General features: G+C 37.0%; 1 protein-coding gene across 1 annotated transcript in view; it reads left to right on the top strand.

The window, feature by feature from the left end:
- EML6 (EMAP like 6) overlaps nucleotides 1-24,930 on the top strand; it is a 298,693-nt gene that overhangs the window by 243,048 nt on the left and 30,715 nt on the right. The window contains exons 26-28 of the mRNA XM_072635548.1: nucleotides 3,728-3,929; nucleotides 4,048-4,174; nucleotides 24,430-24,508. Coding sequence (XP_072491649.1) covers nucleotides 3,728-3,929; nucleotides 4,048-4,174; nucleotides 24,430-24,508 — 408 coding nt within the window. The remainder of the gene's footprint in view (nucleotides 1-3,727; nucleotides 3,930-4,047; nucleotides 4,175-24,429; nucleotides 24,509-24,930) is intronic.

Raw genomic sequence — 24,930 nt, 5'->3', positions numbered from 1 at the left:
AATAGCACAGAGCCAAAGTCAGATCTGTAGGGTACTCTACTAGACATTTCCCTCCAAGGTGACATTGACCCATTGATGACTACTCTTTGGGTATAGTCATTTACTAAACTGTGAATCAGCTAACCTGCACTGTTATGGAGTTCTCCTCTCTTTCATCTTCTACACAAGGATTACTTGAGACACTTTGTTATATGTGGTGCCCAGCAGATGTCACTGTGGAGGACAGTTTGGTTAGGAGTTGTTGAAATTGATTTTCCATGACCATGCCTATCTCCACCAACTGAACTCCACTCAGATCATGCATGGCCTCTTAAAGTTTTTGCCTCTACTCCTCCCCTATCTCACCTTCTGAAGATAGAGAAAGCCCCTGGTACAAAGCAACCTGACTCCTTGGGGATAAGATTAGTTCATGGGGGTTTTAATCCATGGCAAGGGCCCAGGATCCTCATAGCTTCTCCTCTCTACAAAGTTACAGGGTATAAAAATACAGATTATTAACAAAATTCATAAGACTCCGATCCTCCACACAAGTGATGTATTTAAAACTTTCAGACTGGAAAGGAGATTTTCCAGATAACTGAATTTGATATAACCACTTATCCACAGATTTCCACAACATCCTCCCTAATCACATACATTCTCCATTAGCAATTCAGGATGCCATCAAAATTATCTTATTTTTAATCTTAAAAACCATTGTTTAAAAAATACAAATAACCTGTAAGCAAAATTTAAAATATCAAAGGGACACTTACTAATAAACCTTGCTACTGATTGCATAGGGCAGCTGGGTGTCTCAGTGGACAGAGTACCAGGCCTGGAATCAGAAAAACATCTCCTGAGTTCAAATCTGGCCTCAGATACTAGCTGTGTGACCCTGGGCAAGTCACTTAACCCTGTTTGCTTCAATTTCCTAATTTGTAAAATGAGCTGGAGAAGGAAATGGTCAATCACTCTAGTATCTTTGCCAAGAAAACCCCAAATGGAGTCAGAAAGAGTAGAACATGACTGAAAACAACTGAATAACAACAAAAAAATTGATTGCATACAGTAATAAAACAGAAAAAAGAAACGGAAAGGGGAGCAAATGTACCATTGTTCCAACAGTTTCTCTGAGTAGGCATAATAAAACACTGCTGGAGTCTCACAAACTAAGTGGGGAACCAAGGGGAAAAAGTGTTCTAGCTTTCCTAGGCTAAGATACTAAGGAGTCATTCTTCTGGAAAACATCCTCCATTTGCTGGTATTGCTGCCACCTTTCTCTCTGTCTATCTCTCTGTCTCTGCCTCTGTCTGTGTGTCTCTTTCTGAATATCTCTCAAGAGAGATTTCTCTTAAACATATCAATCCCCAGTCCAATCCTGTGATAGTTTCTTCTTTTTCTTAGCTAGGAAGAAATACACTAGGGTCTTTAGAGACATAGACCCCCTGGAAAGACAGACAGTCCAAGCCTCACCAGACGTACTGTTAGATAAAGGCTAGGTATGTTATGTTCATAGCAGTCCCCTGATCTTCTGTACTATCAACTCTGTGAAGGAGGAAATGAGGTTAATCTGGCCTGACCCATTATTGTTGCAGTTATGCTAGATCTTAGTAATTACTACTTCCCTTTCTAAATGCTCACAAACCATTCCTTTTTTTCTTTTCTTTTTCCTCAGTAACATGCGAAAACAATTTTTAACATTCGTTTTTAAAACTTTGAGTTCCAAATTCTCTCCCTTCCTCCCTCCTCTCATTGAAAAGGCAAGCAATTTGATATAGTTTATACATATGTAGTCATACAAAACATATCCATAATAGCCATGTTGTGAAAGAAAACATATACACAAAAAAACTCAAGAAAAATAAAGTTTAAAAAGTATGCTTTAATCTGTATGCAGACACCATCAGTTCTTTCTCTGAGGAGGGATGGTATCTTTCATGATGAGTCCCTTAAAGTTGTCTTGGATCATTGTATCGCTGAGAATAGCTAAGTCATTCACAGCTGATCTTCTTACAATATTGCTGTTACTTTATACACAGTATGTTTCACTTTGCATCATCCCATGCAAGTCTTTCCAGGTTTTTCTGAGAGCATCCTGCTCATCGTTTCTTATAGTACAATAATATTCCATCATAATCACATACCACAACTTGTTCAGCCATTCCCCAATTGATGGACATCTCCTCAATTTCTAATTTTTGCCCCCAGAAAAGAGCTGCTATAAATATTTCTATGCATATACATCCTTTTCCTTTTTGTTTTTTATCTCTTTTGGGATAGAGGCATCATAGTGGTATTGCTAGATCAAAGATTGTGATGCTTGGTTTTATAGCTCTTTGGGTGTAGTTCCAAATTACTGTACAGAATGATTGAATCAAGTCACAACTCCACCAATAATGAATTAATGTCTCATTTTCCCCATATCCCCTCCAACATTTGTCATTTTCTGTCCTCTTAGCCAAGCTAATAGGTATGAGGTAGTATCTCAGAATTGTGTTTATTTGTATTTCTCCAATCAATAGTGATTCCGGTCACAAACCATTTCTTTAGTATATTCTAAAACCTTACCATGATATAATATCAAGTTCACTGGTCTTTAATTTAAAAAATCTACCTTCTTCCCTTTTTTGAAAATCTGCACATTTGCCCTTCTCCAATTTCTACTCCCTAGGATCTCTCAAAGTTCAGTGACAGTAGCAGTTTAGCAATTGTATCTTCCAGCTCTTTCTACTTTGAAATGTAGTTCATTTAATCCCAATGAAATGAATTCATAAAGAGAATCAGGGTTTTCTCTAACCATCTCCTCACTTGTTGTGTTTTAACCCCTTGGAAACCATTTTTTTACTATAGTTCCTAATCTGAAAATCATTTGCTAAAATAAAAGTGAAATGGTTCTGTCTTCTCTCATTCATCATCCACCGACATCAGGCCTTCTATCTCCTTGATCTTCTTCATGTCTTGAACAAAGGTTTTATAAGTTCTTCTTGTTGTCCTTAGCATTTTTTTGCCATCCTCAGCTCATTTTTAGCCTCAGGTCTTTGCTCTTCATTGTGTTTATCTTTTCTCTAAGTTGCAGTTAGCACTATATCTTTATCTCTATCATCCGTAAATGTCTGGTGGTAGAAATGACTTCTGAACTCATGATAAATAATATCTAGTAGATAATCCTGTTGTCTTCATTAAGGAAGATTTTATTTGCTCATTTCAAGAACCTTAAGTTATAACAGAAGCTTTTTTTTTTTAATCACAGACTGGATATAAACCTCTAGCCTAAGAGGCAATTGGGATCACCCCTGGAATCAGTATCTTACAACATCAATGATCTGTAGGAACTGTGATCAAAATAAAAACAAACTTTCACACTAAATTTATACCTTTTGGATGCTTCCAATAGATTCTACTATCTGAGTAAAACTATTTTTTTCATGTATTTAGTTGTTTTTAGTCATGCAAAAAGATGCTCCTATGCCTATAGAAGTCTAAATTACTAGACTAAATTATCTGCTTTCATTCTGACCTACTTCATTTAAATATCTCTGGGTTGTGGCAGCCTTTCTTAACGTTTGTGGTTTGTAACAGATACCACAACTTCTGCTCATATAATTTTCAAAGTAGTTCCTTAATCAAGCTGCTTACTTAAAATTATGTCCTGAAGAAATTTTGATGGAAAGTAATAAGGAGTAAATAGGAGGAGAAAAGCAAAAGATTAGCCACCTGGGTAATCTGTAGGTTCCTTGTGTTGCAGGGCCAACATGCAAAATTCAAGAAATATGTGGGGCATGGGGCCCACGTCACCAACGTCAGATGGTTACATAATGATTCGGTACTGCTAACTGTAGGCGGCGCTGATACTGCTCTGATGATCTGGACAAGAGAATTTGTGGGAACCCAGGAAAGTAAATTGGTTGATAGTGAGGAGTCAGATACTGACGCTGAGGAGGATGGAGGTAAGTCACACACCCCAAATAAATGAATTGATTTGGGTTTTCCCCGCTTATCCATATCTCTTCATGTGTTTCCTCACCAAAGTTGCAGTTTCTAATCTTGTCACTTTTGTGATTTGAGGCTATGACAGTGATGTTGCCAGGGAAAAGGCCATTGATTATACCACTAAGATCTACGCGGTAAGCATCAGGGAAATGGAAGGTACTAAGCCACACCAACAGCTGAAAGAGATTTCAATGGAGGAAAGGTATGACAGTCTATGGTTTGTTTGTGTTCACCATATCCTTCCATTACATTTATCCTATTACTTGCCTTTGAATTTGCAATAACACAGTTTCTTCTATTTACTGTCTGGATATTTCTAATATTGAAAATGGCCACTTAGGTTGTGGTGAGTATCCAGGACACTGATTCGTTTCCTTCACTGAAGATTTTCTTCATTCATTTCTAATTTAACCACAGATCCGAGGATTATAATAGAAGCTATTTTGGGTCATGTAGTGGGTATAAGCCACTGTAGAGAAGGACTAAGGAAACAGTTGAAATTATCTAGGTTTAGGATCTTACATTTAAGATGTAATATGAAGACTGTACTGAAACTAGAAAGAACTTTTATAGTCATTTGAACCCTTTCAAACCCACAGCATGGTACAATAGATAGAGAGCTGTCGTTGGAGCCAGGTAGACCTGGGTTCAAGCCCTGCCTTTGACCTATGCTGGGTCTAGTTGACTCATTCTTAAGACATCTCTATAAGTTTCAAAGAAGGGGACAACCTGTGTTAGAAGGTCCCTCATCTGAAAATCTTCTCTACCAGGAGTCCACAGACTGCAGCCTGAGAGCCAAATCCAGCTCACTGCCTGTTTTGGTACAGCCCTAGAACCCAGAATGATTAAAATGTAAAAACTAAAACAAAAACCCTCTTAGCTCGTAGACTCACAACAACAGGTGGCAGGTTGAATTTGGCTGATAGGCCACAGTTGGCTGATTCCTGCTCTACACCACTGAAATCGCAGACTTGGTCCCCATCCCTATAGGGCTCAAAAAACTATGTCTTTGTATATTTAATGAAACTTATGTCAAAATAATAATAAATTTTGTTTACTCATATAAAAACAATTGTTTCATATTATTAATATGCATACACTCCTATAAAGAGCATAGACATATTCTACAAGAATAATCTTTCTAGGGAGAATCATCCGTCACCAGGAGCATAATGACAAAAGACTAGGTTAGGGATGGGGAACCTGCGGCCTTGAGGCCACATATGGTCTTCTAGGTCCTGGAGTGCAGCTTTTTGACTGAGTCCAAGTTTTCCACAACAAATTCTTTTATTAAGGATCTATGAAGTTTGGATTCAGTTAAAACACTGCACTTGAGGACCTAGAGGGCCATATATGGCCTTGAGACGGCAGGTTCCCCACCCTTGGACAAGGTTCTTGCATGAGGTACAGAGTATGGTTGTAGAATTTCACTTGGTTAAGGAAAGATATTAGAAGGACGTCTTATTTCAGCTTTGGTCCTGGTTCAGTGATCTCCACAACCTCCACAGAATCTTCACCAAATATGATGCATAAACAAGAAAGGCTTCCAGGGTGAGCCCGGTTCTGAAAGGCTTTGAGTGAGGAGAATTTGTTGAACTGTGGAAGTACATTTTATCAGCGTGGACCTAACCAGAATCAAATATATAGATAACTTTGATTTCTTCCATGCTGTTCACTTTCCGTGAACAATCTGGGCAAAATATTTGGGCCTCAAATAGCATTTTACCGTCAAAGGTGAATGAGGGATTTTTTAGACACTCCAGGCCTTCTGAGTTAAATTTCCCTTTTTTTAAATTTTCTTCATATATAAAAGGAGGCTGCTAGTATTGTTTCATACTTTTTTAATAGGCTGTTTTGGAAGGATTGTTAAGATAATTCCCAAAACATTTTAGCTTCTCTGAAAAGAGAATTGTAAAACTTGTTAATATGGACATATTAAAACTGAAGTAGGGGGAGAGATTAACCGGTGACTTGCCTCTAGTCCAAGTCACTTTCAAAGAAATTGAAGGCCTTTATATGTTATTATAACATCGTTTTTATTCTCTTTCTAAACTTTTTTTCCTCTTGGACTTCCTCAAGTATGTTTCACTTAATAATAATAGTTCCCATTTAGATAGCTTTTTAAGTTTTGAATAGTGTTTTATATACGTTATTTTACTTGATACAACAAGGTGGATTCGGTGCTATTACTATACCCACTTTACAGAAGGAAAATGGAAATTGAAAGAGTGTAAATGACTCACCTACAGTCATAAAGCTAGTGAGGTGCTATTTGAAACCAAATTTTCCTGATTCCAAGTCCTGAACTCTATTTACTATAATAAAGTATGACATAGTAAGTGATGCCATGTACCATAGAGTAACTATGCCATAAAGATAGTTGAAAAACTCGTCATTGAAACGTGAGATGCCCAAACTTAGAGACATCTCCACTCTAAATGTTCTTATGATCTACTTGTGCCCAACCTGTGCTTGAGCCTTCTGAGCTTCTGATCAGCCACAGCTGGATACACTGTACCTTGACTCCAAAATAGGGATGTCATTTTGGTCCCCTTCAAGCACAAAGGACAGCAACCATTTGTGATATTTAAAAGTTTGTTTGCCTAGGAACAAAGATGAAATTTGTAAGGCCAATATATTGTTTGTTTAGCATACAAACAATAGACTTGTTTTGTTGTTTGTATTTAATTATTGTTCTAAACAAATCTCTATTTAGTATTAAGTTGAAATATAGACAGACAAAAATGAAACTTCCTTCTCTCCCTTTTTCTATGTAGTTCCATATGCTAGTGTAAGAATGGTTGTTTTGTGGATGGCAAAAGTGTATTTTGAAGTTTATTTGTTAAGTCTGTTCAATTTTCAATTTTATGAGATATTTCAAGTTTGATTTTTAAGACTGTAAAGGTTTAATAGAAACATGTGTAATATAGTTTATTCTAATTATAGTGTGGTTTGAGGGAGTCATATATGTCTAAGAAAAATCAGAGAAATAGAATTTTCATGCAGGTAGATGTATGGGTTCACTTCTAACTTTTTAGAAGCTTGGTTTTCCTAAATTAATTGTTTTCTCTTTAGAGAAAATTTTACAACCTGTCAAAGACCAAATCTTTATAATGTAATCAAATGGGTTGAGGAGGAGGAGGAGGAGGAGGAGGAGGAGGAGGAGGAGGAGAAGGAGTAATGTTGGTAGTTTATAGGAACAACTATACTGTACATTTCATCAGATTTTTCTGCCTAGATCCAATTTGACTATGATCAGAATCAGAAATGAACCACGCCTGCATTCTAGTGCCTTCAAATCATCTGGCCATAACATATATTATCAAACAAAGTCTTATTAGATTCCTGTTCTTTAATCAATACAACCTGATTTCTAACCTATACCAAGACTTATCAATTCCTTTTCTCTCTAATGCTTTTCATGCCCCAGTTAAAGCATCTTTAAAGCATCTAGCAAACATCCAAGGCTTTGCTCTGCATTTTGATGCAAATGACTTGTTCAATTTTTCTTGTTTAAATACAAAGTCTTAATGGAACCTCATTTATCTGACAGAACGAAAATGGAAATTTATCATCCTGTTGCCTGTTTAGATTTACATTCTTGTTTCAAGAAGAAAACTGCTTTTTAGTACTGATGGCATGGGCAGGAGGAGAGAGGTCATCGTTCTGATGACCTCTCTGGAAATAATACAGACCAAGAGCTAGCTAATCAAAAATATAGTGAAAAGCAATTTTTAAAACTCAAGATTATTTGGTAGAGGCATAATCAAGTGTATTTCATGAATAAGAATTTCCCTAAGAATTCAGAGGAGATTGATATCTATGGGAGCAAACACTAATGAACCCCAATGAATGTAAGGTGAGGTATGGTGTAGTATATAGGAAGAACAGGGATGTACTTGAAATCAGGAAGTGCTGGGTTCAAATCCTGCCTCGGGCGCTTTCTAGCAGTGTGATCATTGACAAATCACTTAACTTGTCTGAGTCTCATTTTCCTCATTTGTAAAATGGAGGTAACAATGCCCCTAGTCTTTACCTCATAGATTCAAACGTGATGATATACGGAAGGCACTTTGCAAATGTCCAAGCATTGCATAAATGCCAATTATTATTGTTAGAAAGATGGAATCAAGATCATGGTTCTCAGGGAACTCTTTTTCCTCCGGCTAATTTTCAAGCAATTTTGTTTGCAAGATTTGACCTTATCAGTCTTCCAGATGAACCCACATTCCACCTTCTTGAAAGCAGTCAAGACCTTTGGGATTGCTTTGTCATTTATCTCAAAGGGGGCAAAATGGCTTTCTTTGCAGTGGAGCTATGAGTATGCAATGGGCATTTCTAAAGCTGTTGAGAACATTTCATTGTTAAACTTAATTATTTTCCATTTGATCTAGTTACTCGAAACAAATCTTGGTGATATCTTGAAAAGGTATGCACTGTGCCCTGCATAATACCTCCTCTATTACAGGTACTTATTAGCTAGACACCATAATAATGCTAATATCGATCTGACAAAGAGCAAACAAATAAAAGGGGTCCTTACAATTGCCCTCAGGAGAAATTTGGGTCATATCTGCATGATACCAGATTTCCAGATAAAAACTGAATAAAAGAAGCCACTTAATAGATCATTCCTGAATGCCCTAGATGTTTGTCACTCATTAAACCAAACCTCTGGAACTTTCAGGCCAAGATCGTCACTCTGTTTTTCTCATATTGAACATTAGGGTTAAGTGACTTGCCTAAAGCCACATAGCTAATGTCAGAACTGGTACTGGAACCCAAGCTTCCTAATTGCCAGTCCAGACTTCTTCCACCGTTGGAGAACCTGTGGTCTCAAGGTCACATGTGGCCTTCTAGGTCCTCAAGTATGGTTTTTTGACTAAATCCAAACTTCACAAATCCTTAGTAAAAAGGATTTGCTCTGTAAAACTTGGACTCAGTCAGAAGGCCACATCTGAGGACCTAGAAGGCCACATGCAGCCTTGAGGCCACAAGTTCCCTACCCCTGCTGGAGTCTATAGCTATGCTGTACTTTTTAATTCACAAGGAAGGTTTTGTGCCAAGCAGAGATAGTCTTTATCTCCCGTATTCACAGCTGATTGATTTAGGGGTAGGGTAGGGCACTGCTATAAAGAATGGTAACATCCTAAATGAAAAGGAATTGATCCTCTTTCTCAACTCTGCTCTATAACAAAAGAATAGATAAGTCAACACAGGATCCAAGTGTCCCAGAATATTTATATATAAAACATGGTCCTCATGAGTTTGAACTTTTACATAATTTGTGTATGTGTATATGTTTATATAACGTTGCTTTATATGATTTATATGTTTCTTTGTATAATTAATACATTTCTATGATTATTTCTATAATATTACTTCATATAGTATTACTTTATTGGGCACAATCTACTATTATACAGGCTCATACTAGACGTAGCAAACAGATATCGAGCACATTTATATAACGCTTTCAGAACTATAAAGTGCTTGTCTCACAGTAGCCTTCTGAGGGAAGGAGTGAAAGAATTTTTATTCCCATTTGACAGATGAGGAAACTGAGGCTCAAAAATTAAGGAAGTAGCCTAGATTCACAAAAAGGTAGAGATTCTTGATCAAAGTTCTGATTCCCAGACTAGAACTCTTTCCATTATATCACTGTGACTCTTTTTTTCCAATTCTCTTTTCTTGAGCTGTAATGGCTATTTACATAGAAAGGAAGTTCCCTAGACACATAGGAACACTCTGCCTAAAGCAGAGTAAGCCTACAGTGTTGTCCATATGCTAGACATACCCAGTTTGAGGAAAGATCAGACGAGTCTGCCAGGTCAAACGATAATCGAAAGCTTTTATTTCCAGAAATGTATCAGGGAGGAAAAGTGAACAACCATCACAACAAGAAATTGTGCTTCAGGTAGAGGTGGCATTCTTCCCCCACCCATACAGGAACATTGAAGTTCAGGCACCTTGTAAATATTAACATTTTTAAGCACCTTGAATTTATTGCTGCCAAAACACACCATCATTTTGATACCAATATTTTTCCCTGATACTGTGTGACTATAATCATGGAACACCATGATTTTAAAAGACCAAAATTGCTGATGACCCAAAGGGTAACAAATGAAAAGGTGCAGGTGGGTATAAGCAGGCTGCTGTTCTAGACAAGATGTGACATAAAGGATACCATAAAGACATTTATGACTGGAAAATGAAGGGGAATGGAGAGAATGGAAGCTCCTTGAAGACAGGAACTATTTCATTTTTGTCTTTGTATGTATGCCCAGTGCCACACATGGCACATAGTAGGTTCTTAACATACTTTTGTTGACTAATTGATTAATTGATTGATTATTATAACAAGACTGAGATGGACAGTCCAAGAGTTATGTAGGTAATACAAGAATATGCAAAAGAACCAGAAGAAGGCCCAATTGTATGGAATAGATCCTTCTTCTAGAAGGAAGGAAACCGTGAACAAGAATTAAATAAGATGAACTGCTTAGACATTTTAAGGGATGGAAAGGAAGATTGAAGGGGTTCATATCACATGGCCTCAATCTCAGTGAAATAGGAGACTGTGTCACCTTCTCTAAGGGTTGAAGATGGCACTACAGTTGGAGACAAAAGGAGAAAAAGGTTTAAAACAATCACTGCGTAGGACAAAATATGGAGTCGAGTGGGAGGGTAGACCAGATGGATCACTGAGCAACAGCCATTTTCAATTGCTCAAGGTAATGAGAGAGTTTTTAAATCAGTTATTCAAGAAAAAAACAGATAATGACTCCAAATGCAAATTAGATACATAATGATATTTAATAGCATTTGTTAATTGGTCTGCTAATTTGTATATTGGTGTCCTTAAACCATTAGGTTAAACTATTTAGTTTAGCCTATCTACTTAAAACATTAATGTAGAGAATCAAAATAAATTTTTTCTAATAATGCACAGCATGGTAAGAATTCTGGGTTTTGGGCAGAATGGAAACATCACAGATATATTTAAGGTCTCTTCCTGTAGCCCTTGATAGGCCTAAAATGTCCTTATAGTCATACATTCATACAAATAAAGATACTAGGATCTTGAATTAACATTCAAATGATCTCTGAAGTCTCTCCAAGTAAGTCACTCGACGTCATGTTTCCTCATCTATAAAATGAAGAGAACTCTAGATTTATGATATTATGAACCCAGAATTTTGTCATATAAATAAACATACAAAAATTATGTCTTTGATTTTTAGCCTGACTTACTCCATACACTAGCAAAAAGTTTAAGGAGAAAGTGAGTACATCAGGATTCTATATAAAGCATACTGTTTGCCTAGTTGTAGTATAGAATTCAAGGGATGGAATTGCCTGCCTTCAAACAACTTAGAGTCTCACTAGGGAAACATAGTCGCGTTGGCACAAGAGATGGCCGGGCAAAGAGCAACCAAATTCTTGACCTATACAGACTATCATTGCAAAGTGTTGAGTTTGACATGTATCTTATTGTACTTTGCATGTTTTTGGATAATATTTGTTGGAATATTGTCTCAATTTCAAAGCACTTGAAATCTTTAACTTAATCTATTAATCAGTTTAATCATATGAGATTTTCTTCATATTCAGCAAACTCCAGAAACTTCTTAAGAAATGTCTTTTTCATTGTTAGTGTGTGCAAAAGAAATAATTTATAATTATTTGTTTCTGCTCTTTTACATTTTATTTTCTTCCTCCTGTCCTGCTCCTTTTTTGTCCTTTCTCTCCTACTTCTTTTCTATATTGTTTCATAAATCCTCTGTTCCTCCCTTTCATCTTTTCACTTCTTGTTCTCCTGATCCAAGGGCAGGATACTCTTTATTTGACCTCTGCATTTCAGGAGTTGGAGGTTTGATTGGAGAGGATTGTAGGAGTGGTCTAATGGGGCCAGAGCCCCAGGAGCAGACACTGTACTTGATGGAACAACCTAGATAATGTCCTACACAATCTTACGCAGTTCAAAGTCACGCTATATGCATCTTAGGAATCTAGCAAATCATTTTTTGCTTCTATGAGACAGGACTTAGGGCTTAGAGATAGAATCTGAAATCTTTTTAATGACCAAGATAAAAATAAAATAACTCAAATGGAAAGTAACTCAATAAAGAGAAAATAACTCAAGTGGAAAAAAAGGCTGGAATGGGAAAAAAGAAATTTGAATTCTGGTCCTATTTGTACTATTGAGTAACTATATAACTTTAGACGTCACTTCATCTCTGTGCCTCAGTATCTTCATCTGTAAAATAAGGGAGCTGGCCTAAATTACCTCTAAAATCTCTTTTATTTCCAGAAGTCCAGCATTTTAATGGAAAGCAAGTTGAATCTACTTTCCAAGACTGCTGAGGAAGGGCACATTCTACTAATAATCTCATGCACATGTTCATTCTCACATCTCTATAAGCCAAGTAGAAAAGTGAAGAAAACAGTTGTATTTAGTGCCAAAAGATGTTGAGGAAACCTTGATTTCAGTAATAGAATGTATGGTCTTCTTTAATCTAGATATTCTAAGTTACCTAAGTTATGTCACAGAATATTTCATAAGTGTCTTCTGTGTCCTTGAAATAGTTTGTAATTTCATTCTTTTTCAACGACTTCCTGTAGAGAGTGCAAGTAGCATATATTCAAACAATGGCCAATACACCAGAAAATGTCCTAAGGGATACCTTCACGCAAGTATCGGATCAGAAAGAGAAGTGGGCCCAAAAGGGAGGGAATATGGATGGACAGCCCAAGGAATACACTGGAATACAAGAAACATATGATGAGCTAGAGAAAAGCCTGTAGCATGTTGTGTAGCTTGTCTGTCAAAGACCTATGAAGAACATAGAGAATTGCTGAGGATCAGAAGGCATTGCTGGGTTGCAATCTGCCCCACAGGAGGAAATACTCACACTGATGAAATTGCAGATCTTTTCAAGTATATATCAGTGACCAAAAGAGAGGATACTGTCACTTCCTTTTCAATTAGTGTGGTCCATTTCCTTAGCTCTTTAGTCATCAGTAGTTCAATTCTGTCTTGAAATTTTAAACTCAGGTGGGAGTATCTATCCTGTATTTGCTCCACAAAGTGACAAAGGGCTCAGCCAGCACCCATTGTTGATTGTAGAGAGAACCTTTAGTACAGTATGTGGTACAAATAAATGAATGAATAAATGAAAAAGCACTTATTAACCACCTACTATATGCCAAGCACTTTGATAAGTCCTGAGAGTACAAATAGAAAAGTGAGTCACTCCCTGTTTTCAAGAAGCTCACTTTACATAATAGGAGAGTTCAGCTGCAGGGCAGCTGAGATGTGCTCAGTGTTTCTTAGGATGCAGTGTCACAGTGAAAAGCCCAGGCATCCCTGGGGTGCATCTCTTAGGCTTAAGGCTTGATCTTCCAAAGTGTGTGAGTGGCCATGTCTGCAAGAGTGTGGAGGTAGGGGATGGTAAATGGGTCTATCTCATGACTGTTAGGAAACAGGGAGTGGGCCAGGGGTTCAAAAGCTATCTAGTATCCATTGGGATCTGGGCAACAGTCAGTTTGGGAATAGCTTCAGCTCAAATATAAACATGTAAAAATGATACATTTCACCCCCATGCAAGTTCAACCATCTACTCCAAAGTACTTCTACATATGTGACATTCCCATCTTGCCAACCAGTTTTATTCATCTCTCTATGCAGTTTTTAGGAGACATCCCCTCAGAACAATTCTAAAACACAGGTAGAGAATGATAAGAAATCTGCTTTCCATCAGTCAACTGATTTAATTGTGTTAGAAAGAATTAAAGTTATAATACATAATGGGGTAAAGAGGTTGAGTTGATTCAGTTGTATCTGACTCTCCATGATACCCATTTGGGCTTTTCTTGGTGAAGATACTGGAATGGTTTGATATTTTCTTCTCCAGCTCATTTTACAGATGAGGAAACTGAGGCAAATGGAGTTAAGTGACTTACCCAGGGTCATGCAACTAAGTGTCTGAGGTCATATTTGAATTCAGGTCCTCCTGATGCCAGGGTCAACATTCTATCCACTGTGCTACCTAGCTGCCCAGGATCAAAAGGACCTGGAGTTAAATCTTGCCTCTGATACATCATGACTGTGTGAAACTGGACAAGTCACTTAATCTAGAAGTTCCCAAATTTTTTTCTCTCAGGAACCCTTTCCATTCATAAAATTATTGAGGACCCCAAAGAGCTTTCTTGGATTATAGCTATTGATATCTGTAATGTTATAAATTAAGGCTGATGAATCATTTGAAACAATGATTTAAAACACTCATTACATGTTAATATAAATAGCATAATTTTATGAAAAATAATTTTATTTTTTAAAACAAATTGTAGTAAGAAGAATGGCATTGTTTTACATTTTTGCAAGTTTCTCTAATTCTGCTTAAGAGAATATAACTGGATTCTCATATCTGTTTCTGGATTCAATATGTTGTGATATGTTGCCTTGGTTGAAGTGTTTGAATATCATCTGATTATTCATAAGTACTTGGAAAAGGGAAGAGTATTTTAATAGACTTTCCATATAACTCTGGATATTCTTTGATACACTGCTAAAACTAAGTAAATAGTAGTATCTTAAAGATTAGTTGCAATGTGGACTCTGAAACCATATCAATGAACTTTTCACACTTCATTACATTACCATCCATTACACTAGCTTGCATTTTAAGTAGACTTTTACCATGCATGACTTTATAACGTCATACATTTGATCACTTGGAAAATATTGGTTCAGCTGAGTTAGGCAGATCTTCCAAATGCTGACACATTTCACTGTGCTACATAAAAAATCACATTCATAATCATCATTGCCACTAATCTCATCAGAAAAAAATCTTTAGATTCTAAGAAGCAGATATGTTTTCCAAAATTCTGGTTTTCACTTGCAAGTTTGAATTTTATCAATGACAACAACTACTGTCAGTCGTTTCCCAAGAAGTGACAAGCTCACTTTCTTCATTTCCAAGAAATTGCCAAATACTCAAGTCTGAATGACCATATTTTGTGTCAGTTCAAATCAAATTAATGTTTCATGAAAAAAGCAGCTCCCAATTCACAATCACACAAGTGCTTTTCCTTGAGATCATCTATGTACCTCAGTATGCCTCAGAAGTGTTTTATACCAATTTCTCCTTTTATCTCACAGAAAAATGACATGTACTAGAGTAGAGATTTAATAAAAATGAATGATTTTTATGGTTTCATTAAAGAGATTCTTAGGTAAAGGTGGAATCTTTTTTTAGCTAAATATTATTAAATATTAGCTGTATTAAGAGTTCGTGGCAATGAAGGATATAATGTCCAGTAGAGCAGCATCCACAGAGCCACACATTGATTCGTGTGTGCTAAGTCACCGGGCAGATTTTCCCACGATTGCTTTTGCACAATCAGTGCAAAAGTCAACAATTGCTCCAGGATAAACCATGACATTCAAAAAAAGTTGCTCAACAGTGAATATTTCAGCACCTCTTGTGATTGTTGCCAAACATTCATATAAAAGATCTTGATATAAGCAAATCTGCAAGTCGAACCATGTCCGTAGATTCATCTGCTTGGAAGGCAAAGGTTCAGTTCTGCAGAAGAGCTATTAATTCAGTGTTCATGTTTGCAGCTAAATCTTTCATTCACAGGTTGTGTGGTCTCTGGAAAACTCCTGGCTAAAAACGAGAGTGAAAAGGGCAAGTGATGCCTTAGCATTATTGTGAAAATAGTTCTGACTTTGCTGACCTCCTGGAAAGGTCTTGGGAACCACACTTGGACTTAATCTATCAGTGTCCCCAGATGACTCCCTAAGATTAATTGTTGCTGGTCTACATGAATAGAGGGAATTTCCTTACTAGGAGTTTCCAAACCATTAAAATCATAGGCTCAAACCCACCCCCCACCTGAAAAAAAAGAAAAAAATTTGTTACCTAGCTAGATAATTCCATTGAAATTCTAAAATAGTGATCTGATTTTAGAATAAAAAGATTAAGTGACATTTAGAACTGAATTTACTTATTCATTTTCTATTGTCCTTTTCTGGGTTGTTTGAAGCAATGTTATCTATACAATGAATAGTTTTAGGGTTTTAGTATCATAAAAAGGATTTAAACTTACTATGAATTTTGGAATACCTTGTTTTGTTTTACCCTGAAGAGGACACCAGGAAACAAATTACAGAGAGAGTGTCAAACTTTAGGAGGGAAGGAGCAAAACTAGGGAATCGCACTCCATCAGTTAGTATCTATCCAGCCAAGCCTAGTACATATAGACTTTTTGGCTGCTCTCACCCAATTCTCATTCAGTGATCAGCCTGGGTTCCCAGAACTTGACTGACTAAATCTTCCTTCACAAATCTAACAGTATCCTTGAGAGACTGAAAAGTTCTCCTAATGCTGTAGCTCCAAGTCCCCACTTATGTGTTTATCCTCATGATTATTAATTGATATTAGACAGCCAGAGTTAATTAGCTTTTAGTTAGGAATATTTACTAAGGTCAGAGAAGAACCGTTCCCATAAAGTCTAAACATTCTGCCCCAAGTGTGTACAGAGTATCATGGAATGTTGAACCAAACCGAGAGCATGTTTGTCAAAGGAGGTGGCATCCAGCTCCTAGAAGTCCTTTTGACAGAATCATCAAGATGTTACCATTAAGTATAGTGTAACATTTCTGCTGGGTTCCTGGTAGAGCTCTGAATCTGCATTTTTTCATGGCATCCAATCTGTCTTCAGTTCGTGATACAGACACTGCCATCAGCTGTTCCAGGGACACTCCTAGGATTCCAATGGGAAATCTGAATTCTCCCATACTCTGTGAAGCTCATAAACTTCTCTTATCTCCAAGAGTGAGGGGGTGGGGAAAGGAGACCAAGATCAAGGTCTTGGTCAAGATCAGGTCTCTTTTTCCCCCCTCCAAGTCTGTTTTCTTCCCCTCTTTTCTTCTCTGTGAGTTGGCTGGAAGGTAATCCACACCAAGCTGCCAGACTCTAATCTCTAGGTTCCAAACTTGTCTACTATTTTAGAAATGGTTAATAAGGCACGACCAAGTTTTTTTCAACCAATCTGAAAACATTTTTATGCAATGTCATTCCATTTCACCCAGTGGCTCTCAAGGACATCGAAACTGATAAAGTTCTTTCCCACACTTAGTCAAAGAGTTATGATTGGTTAAATAGGGACATGTTTTCATATGACAGAGGTATCAAAATATAATGTCTAGTCGACTACTTTAAGTGAGATTGATTTGATTGATGGATCCATTCAATCTCCACCCTTACAGTAGGAAAAAAAGTACCTCAAATAGGTAATAAGCATTTTTCATTTGGAAGAAGACAAACTGTATTCACAGGAGCGTACTCTAAATTTGAACTGTTGGTTTATATTTCTTCTAATCAAGGACCTAACTGGTCATTCAGATACTTGGATCTGAGATCATAGTTGCTTCCAATGTCAGACTACTATTTTTCTTTTTCTCAGCATTATAGGCCACTTATCTGATAACTGAGAGGGTATTCCCAAAGTAAACTTAAATGGGCATTTCTGGCTCTTATATTGCTTTAAGAGATTTATGTCTATATGTATATATATGTATATATATGTAGACATATAGATATATATATGTAGACATATATATTTAAAAGCTCACATGTTGCTTAAAATGATGTTAGTGTTTAAAATGGAGGGTTTCCCTGACTTTTTTTAAAAAAAGAACATTAACACATTAACATTTAAAGAACATCATGCCTTGGCCAGTTGGGGGCCATAGACAGCTGGTACAGTGGATAGAGTAATGCTGGGCCTGTAGTCAGAAAGACCCAGGTTCAAATCCAGCATCAGATACTTACTATGTGACCCTGGACAAATTAACCTTTCTGCCTCAATTTTCCCATATGTACAATGGGGATAATAATAGCACCTACCTCATAGGGTTATTGTGAGGATCAAGTGAGATAGTATTTGTCAAGCACATTAGTAGGTGCTTAATTAATGCATATTCCCTCCCTTCACCTTCTCTTGAGGACCTGGAACACACCTGTATACATACCTGCTGCTTACATACCTGTAAGCTCCTTGAGGTCAGGGACTATTTTTGCTTTTTTTTAGTATTTCCAGGGCTTAGCCCAGTGCCTTATAAATGCTTGGCAAATATTTGTTAATGATTAACTGGTAAACCCCATCAAATCTGGTATAAAAGCTTCTATCTCATCCTCTTTCGCTTGATCATTGGATGCTCATTTGGATCGTAAAGAATTCTTCATCATTTCAGCTCCAGTGCCTTTTATCATGTGGTCACATCAAGGTGATAGGTTTATCCAGCAGAGTTCACAGTCTTCATTCCCATCTGATTTCACCATCATTCTTTACATTTTTTAGTGTGAAGGGAAAATGAAAGCAGCTTTTATAACCCTGGAGGAAGTGAAGAAAGCTCTAAAAGAAACTAATTACCTTTGGTTAAGGAAGCAGAGCATGCCTAAGACATTGGAATGTGAACCTGTTTGGATATGGACCTCTCTGCGATCATGTTGGAGACTAACTGAACATATGCATGCTTGTGTATGCTTGTATGTTAAGCATTCACACCCAAGAATAGGATGGAGTATGAAGTTTCACAAAACGTTCTGAAAAAACCTCTGAATAGTTTCTCCCACAACTTAGATTTTGAGCACCATATTTTGTTTTGGCTTTTCCTGAGGGATGATTTTTATACATTGCCTGACTTCTCCCATTTAAAAAATTGCTAAATGCTCCACACTTCCTTTTCTCTTTTAAAAGCTTGGTGGAAATTCATTTTCCTTTGTTTTCAATACTTTTCCTCCCCTATTGATTCTCCAGTTGGTTTCTCTTTGGATTTTGATCAATTTCTTGGCCATTCAGACCCTATAATTTGTTCTCTATCAATGAACCCTTTGCTCCATACTCTCCTCCAAATGTATATTACATATAGCAAATTTGTCTCAATTCTTCCATTTGTTAGCTCCACTCTCATTTTGAAGTGGAAGGGGAAATAGTCACTTTAGGTCTCATTTATCTATAAAACGAGAGTAATAAACTAAATAATTTCTTAGGACCAAGGGTGTGCTAGCAAATGTTTAACAACTGGCTCTCCATTTAAAAAAAAAGTATGCACAACATACTTTTAAGTTTAAACTCCATTATTGACATTTTCTCCATCATTTTCTTAAGGCTGGAAAACAATAAATCAAGTCCCACCTTGTAGCACCGGCCAATTTCTAAAGCACAAATGCTCACACTCAAAATTTAACAATCTGCTCTTGCAAGCTAGTATGAGCTGGCTTCAGCATCCCTTCTAACTCTAAATGTTATATTAATCCTGGGCAATCACCCATCATCTGTTGTCATAATATAGACCACTCACAGGGTATATTTCATCTTAAAGGGAAGTCTCTAGTGAGGTGCTTCAAGGATCTGTCCTTGTCCCTGTGCTTTAAAACTGCTTTGGAGGAAGGCATAGATGGCATGCCTATCAAATTACCAACATATACCAGATATAGTCAACAGTCTATTTCAGGGTCAAAATTGAAGGAGAATTCAACTGACTAGAATGAGGGAGCAAATCTTATGAGATAAAAATTTAAGAACCACTTTTAGATTTAAAAAATAATAATTACAAAATATATTGTAGCTGAGTCATAGATAGTAAATAGTGGATCTGAAAAAGATCTGAGGATTCTGGTGTACTCCCAGATGAACGAGTCATGACACCCCTCCCCCAAAAGCCCCTCAAACTAATGTGATATTGGGATGCATTAAGAAAATCATTGTCAGAACAAGGGAGGAGATAGTCTTACCACACTTGCTCTATCCTGATTGCATTTGGAGTATTATATTCAGGTAATAATACTAACAACTGACGTTTGTATACTGCTACAAGGTTTATGAAGCTCTCTACATATATTGCCTTGTTTAATCCTCATAGTAGTACTACAAAATGGATAATTTGTTGTCAGTCATTTCAGTTGTGTCTAATTCTTCAGGACCCCATCTGGGGTTTTCTTGGCCAAGATACTAGAGTGGTTTGCCATTTCCTTCTCCAGTTCATTTTACAAATGAGAAAACTGAGGCAAACTGGGTTAAGTGACTTGCCCAAGGTCACACAACTAGTGTCTGAGGTCATATCTAAGCTCTTGAAGAGGAGTCTTTCCAAGTGCAAGCTGGGCACTTTATCCATTGCACCACCTAGCTCCCTGAAGTGGGTACTACAAATATGATTATTTTTATTTTACATATGAGGAAACCAAGATTGGGCGGTAAATTGACTGCAGTTATTAAGTGTGAGAGGTGAGATTTGACTCAAGACTTTCCTTAATGCAAGGCCAGCACTCTCTTCAGTATACCACATCTTCACTCACAGTTTTAGAAGCCACATTTTAGGAATGACAAGCTGAATTACAGCTATGATTTTTAGAGATCTAGAGACAATGCCATATAAAGATTAGTTAAAGTAATCAAAGATGTTTAGCCTGGATTAGAAAATGTGGGAGCAAGGGCTAAGAAGACATGACAACTCTCTTTTTCTAGTATTTTAAAGGTTGTCACACAAAAGGAAATTCATATACACACTCTCTACTTGAATACAAGGTAGAACTAGGAGAAATGGGTAGATACTACAGAGAAGCAGATTTAGGGAAAACATCCTACCAACTCGAGTCAAAAAGCAGCTCAGGAATAGAATGAGTATTGCATCTAGAGTCAAAGAATGTGGGTTCAATCCTGGCACTGCTGCCTACTACCTGTATATCTAGAGCATACCATTTCCTTCTTATGGGTCTCAGTTTCCTCATCTGTAAAATGAGAGAGTGGCACTAAATGACCTCTACTGTTCCAGACGCTGGGGCTATGAAAGCTGTGTCTACCTTGAAGGGAGTTCAAGTCTTCTGTTTTAGCAACAGAGCTGTTGGAAGTCAATATCATCTCAACTATGCCCATGCTTCTGCTCCAATATTGACTATGCCATCCATCTCTGCATGGCCTGTGGGTGGGCTATTGCAACCATAGGAACACTGCCTCTTCTTACCTTGGGGCTCTTAAGAGTGCCACACTAGCCCATTTGCATAGACTGCATGCTCCAGTCCTGAGCCAGAGGAAGGTTCACTATGGAAATATAATAGATTAAGCTTTAGACAAAATATAGAATTAAACCCTTACTGGGTCTACTTTTTCTTACTTTCTTCTTGTATTCTCTATGATTTACCTACCTTTTCTTTTTTCTTCTAATCTGTCTGTGTTTATTTTTGTTTCATTTTCTCTTGCTAAATTACTTATCTTCTTTATGCTGAGTATTTGATGAAACAATTCTCTCACATCCTTTTCCTCCCTCCCCTCTCAGAGAACCACTCTTTTTCCTGTAAAGTCCCTCTTTCTTTCCTCTTTGTCCTTCCTTTCTCACTCCTTTTCTTCCCATATCTCTGAGACCCACTATTTTTCCTATAAAGATTTTTTCCTTCTGTTCTTTCTTCCTTCTTTTTCCTCTTCCTTCCTTCCATAATTTCTTTCTCTCTTTCTTCTATTCTTTCTTTTTTCTTCATCCTTCTACCACCATAATTCTTACCCTATTTGTGCACTTTTGCCATTTACGTGCCCTAACTAAGCATTTTGCTCTCCTACCTCTTGCCCTGTGTGGAATTTGGAGTAACCCACTGACCACAAAAAAGTTCATTGGTTTAAGTTGAGTGAATTCCCCCTTACCCTACTCTACCCACCAAGAGCAGCCTTTACAAGGCCACATCTCTGGTGGAGTCTAAATCTGCACAGATTTAGAGCCACTGAATAATTCTTAGTATCCAGTGTTTGAAATTTTATGGATAACTAGAAAGAAGGCTTTAATACTTGTATTATGTTTTAACTTGCTTTCCTTTGGAGGCAGGGAATTGTCAAGTAAGTATTAACAGTACGCTGGAAAAGCTCAGGTTTTCCATGAATTTTCAAAACTCAGTTTTCATGAAGAAAAAATCCCAAAGAGTAATTACTTATAATTTGCTTAATTTGCTACAATGCAGGTCTCTTCCCCTTGCCCCTCTCATCTTCAGTTTGGAAGCAATATAGCTTTGATCATATGCTTGTGAAAAAAAAAAAGAAGAAAAACTTTCTGATATTGCTTTACATTTCAGTTTTTTAAATGAATATAAAGGTGAAAAATGCATTGAATGCCTTTGTGTGTATATATATATACATCCATGTATATATAAATATATGATATTTGTGCTTGTATGCATACTCTTTCTAAATAGATTATATATGTATATATACATATACATATATGTACATATATATCCACAGCCTGTGTGTTTCTTGAAAATAAACCATGTATTTAATTATCAAATAATTCTTTATGAACCATGCCATAACCATACTGTCCTCTTGCTCTCATCACAATCCCTGGCTTGCTTTTATCATATACTTAAACATCCTTAGGTAAAAGAGTAAACCCAGGAATTTCATTTGAAAGTTCTACTAAAACAGAAAAAAGAGCAGACGTCATGGGAAGGGACAATTAAAGTGGAGATAGAAAGTGTCTAACTGTGTGAAATAGTATGCCCCTAGCATCCTGATTTCCCTCGATTTAGCTGCCAGTGACGTGAGCTGGGGATGTAGCTGTGCAGAGAATTGCTTTCTACCCGTCATTTGGTGGTTACTATCGTACCATTTGGTCCAATTATCACTGACAATTACGTAATCTGTTTTGATTGAACAGTTTCAGAGAAAATAAAGGTGTCTTGTTTTCCCCAGTGGGAAAAAAAATGCCAAACCGTTCCAGCGAGCAAGTTGGCCTACTAGTAAACATTGGAAATTATTAGGCTAAATTATGAGTTAGATTTGAATCGAAAACAAAACCTCCATTGTCCCAAACTATCCACAGCATTCAGGAGGATGTTATTATGTTTCTGACAACAACAATTTGTCGACAGCACGCACAGAAATAACCCAAGTCCATAGGAGGCGTTAGTAGCTTCACGTACAGTGTGTGGGAAGCATTGACAGGGCTTCCTTTTTTCTCCCTATTCTGTAGGCGCTTTAGTGCAGAGTTTGCCCAGTGACGCCAGGGTAGGAGCTTTCTGCATTTGTAGACTGGTGCACTCTTTCGTTTCTGTTTTAGTCCTTTGCTGGCATGCTTGAAAAGCATGGTTTGTGCCACACAGGAATGTCTGTTCCCTTGACAAATGCTTGTGCATGAATAAAATGATTTGCCAATGCTCCTCTCTACTGTACTAAGTTTTTCACTTGGTTTTATTTGCTGCTTACAAGGGGATCCAGGTAATATTTTCTCTTCACGTATCACAAGACTAGTTAACTGATGTATTTAGTGAATACAGAATGAGCTGATTTAGCATTTTTACCTTTCCTCTTTCTGTGTCATTGCAGAAGCAAATTTTAGGACATGCCTACATTGAATTATTACTATTGAATTATTTACACAGCACATTCAAAATGGTTCACTTTTAAGGAATTCATGTTTGATTCATGGGTGAATCCCATTACAGAATCTGTCGATTAGTTTGTGTGAAATTTTATCCTCCAAATGGATGAATGAAATAGCTTTTGAGGAGTGCTAATGAATAGTTTGACTTTGTAAGTGTGATGTGGGCCCAGATATGAGCTAAGACTATTTTGGTTTTTTAGTAAATTTGAGGAATGAATTGAGGAATAAAGGAATCTTCTTTTAGCAAAATTCTTCCCCCACTTGTTGTAACACCCTAAGCCTCCTATAGAACACAGACAATGAGCTTTTAGCCTAGATGTTTAATGAAGCAAATTTTAATTTCTTATCAGGCATATTCTTTATAGAGTAAAATTATCTAATTGCCATATAACTAACTGAAACCAAAACTATTTTTTAAAAAAATCTTCTTTGCCTTTTTGGATGATTAGAATTTTATCCATGTTCTACAAATATTTGGTTCTCAAAATTCCATTGACTGCATCCCCCTTGAACTTATGCCATTATCCCTAAAATAAGTAGATAAGAATAGAAATTGGAGTTTTGAGACTTCCTGGAAACAAAGAGTATGTCTTTATGTTGATACGTAGACAGTAGATAATGGAAAAGTGTAGTATCTCCTCAAGTATGTTCTGCTAAATGGATGTCAGAGTTTCTCCATGACCAGTCAGTCCACTCCATAGTCTTAAGTTAATAACCTTTGGAAATTGCATTCATTCTTTCTGGCTTCTCCGATAGAAAAAGTAAGAAATAATAAACAGAGATTACCTCAAAACATTTCACTTTAAAGTGAGTAGCTTAGGAATGGGGAGATCCCTCAAGCCTATGCTGCTACCATTAAGCCCAAAATGAAAGAGAAAGGGAGAAGAGAAATAAATGGGACAAGTGATCTCAGAAGGTCACACTTGCCCGCAGCTAGTGGTCCTGAATGGGAAGATCTCTAAAAATCCATCGCTAACTGTGGTGCTTCTCTTGGCCAATGTCTATTTCAGGCCACCAGTGAGCAGGGCAGCTCCCCAGCCAGAGAAACTGCAGAAGAATAATATCACCAAAAAAAAGAAACTGGTTGAGGTGAGGGGATTCAGATGTTTTGCTCTTAATTTGATACATGCTGTCTTATTGACTTAGAGCTGACAGGTTTCCTTGTTTGCATGGACAAGACAGAAAGAAAATGCCCTTGACTTGTAATCATAGCTACTGTCCGTTAAAGTGACAATGCATTTAGGTTAAGTTCACAGTTGAAAAATCAAGATGGCATAGACAGTATTTTTCTGTTCTGTTTGTCAGAATCATCTGAGAACCCCTCTAAGTTCATGCCATGATTCCACTTATTTAAAGGTTGTGGGCATTTTATTGATATAAAACTGCATGTGACATTAGATCAGAACAGGAGAAAAACTTGGTTTGTTTAAAAAACCAAGAAGATATTTTGCATTTTAACCAACAAACTGTAGCATCACAGATGGCAAAATGGAATCCTTTATTTTCTCCTA

The sequence above is a fragment of the Notamacropus eugenii genome, chromosome 1 (genome assembly GCF_028372415.1).
Source record: "Notamacropus eugenii isolate mMacEug1 chromosome 1, mMacEug1.pri_v2, whole genome shotgun sequence".
In the NCBI taxonomy this organism is placed as follows: domain Eukaryota; kingdom Metazoa; phylum Chordata; class Mammalia; order Diprotodontia; family Macropodidae; genus Notamacropus; species Notamacropus eugenii.
The sequence above is the reverse complement of the archived record's forward strand: the minus strand, read 5'-3'. Positions and strand labels throughout refer to the sequence as shown.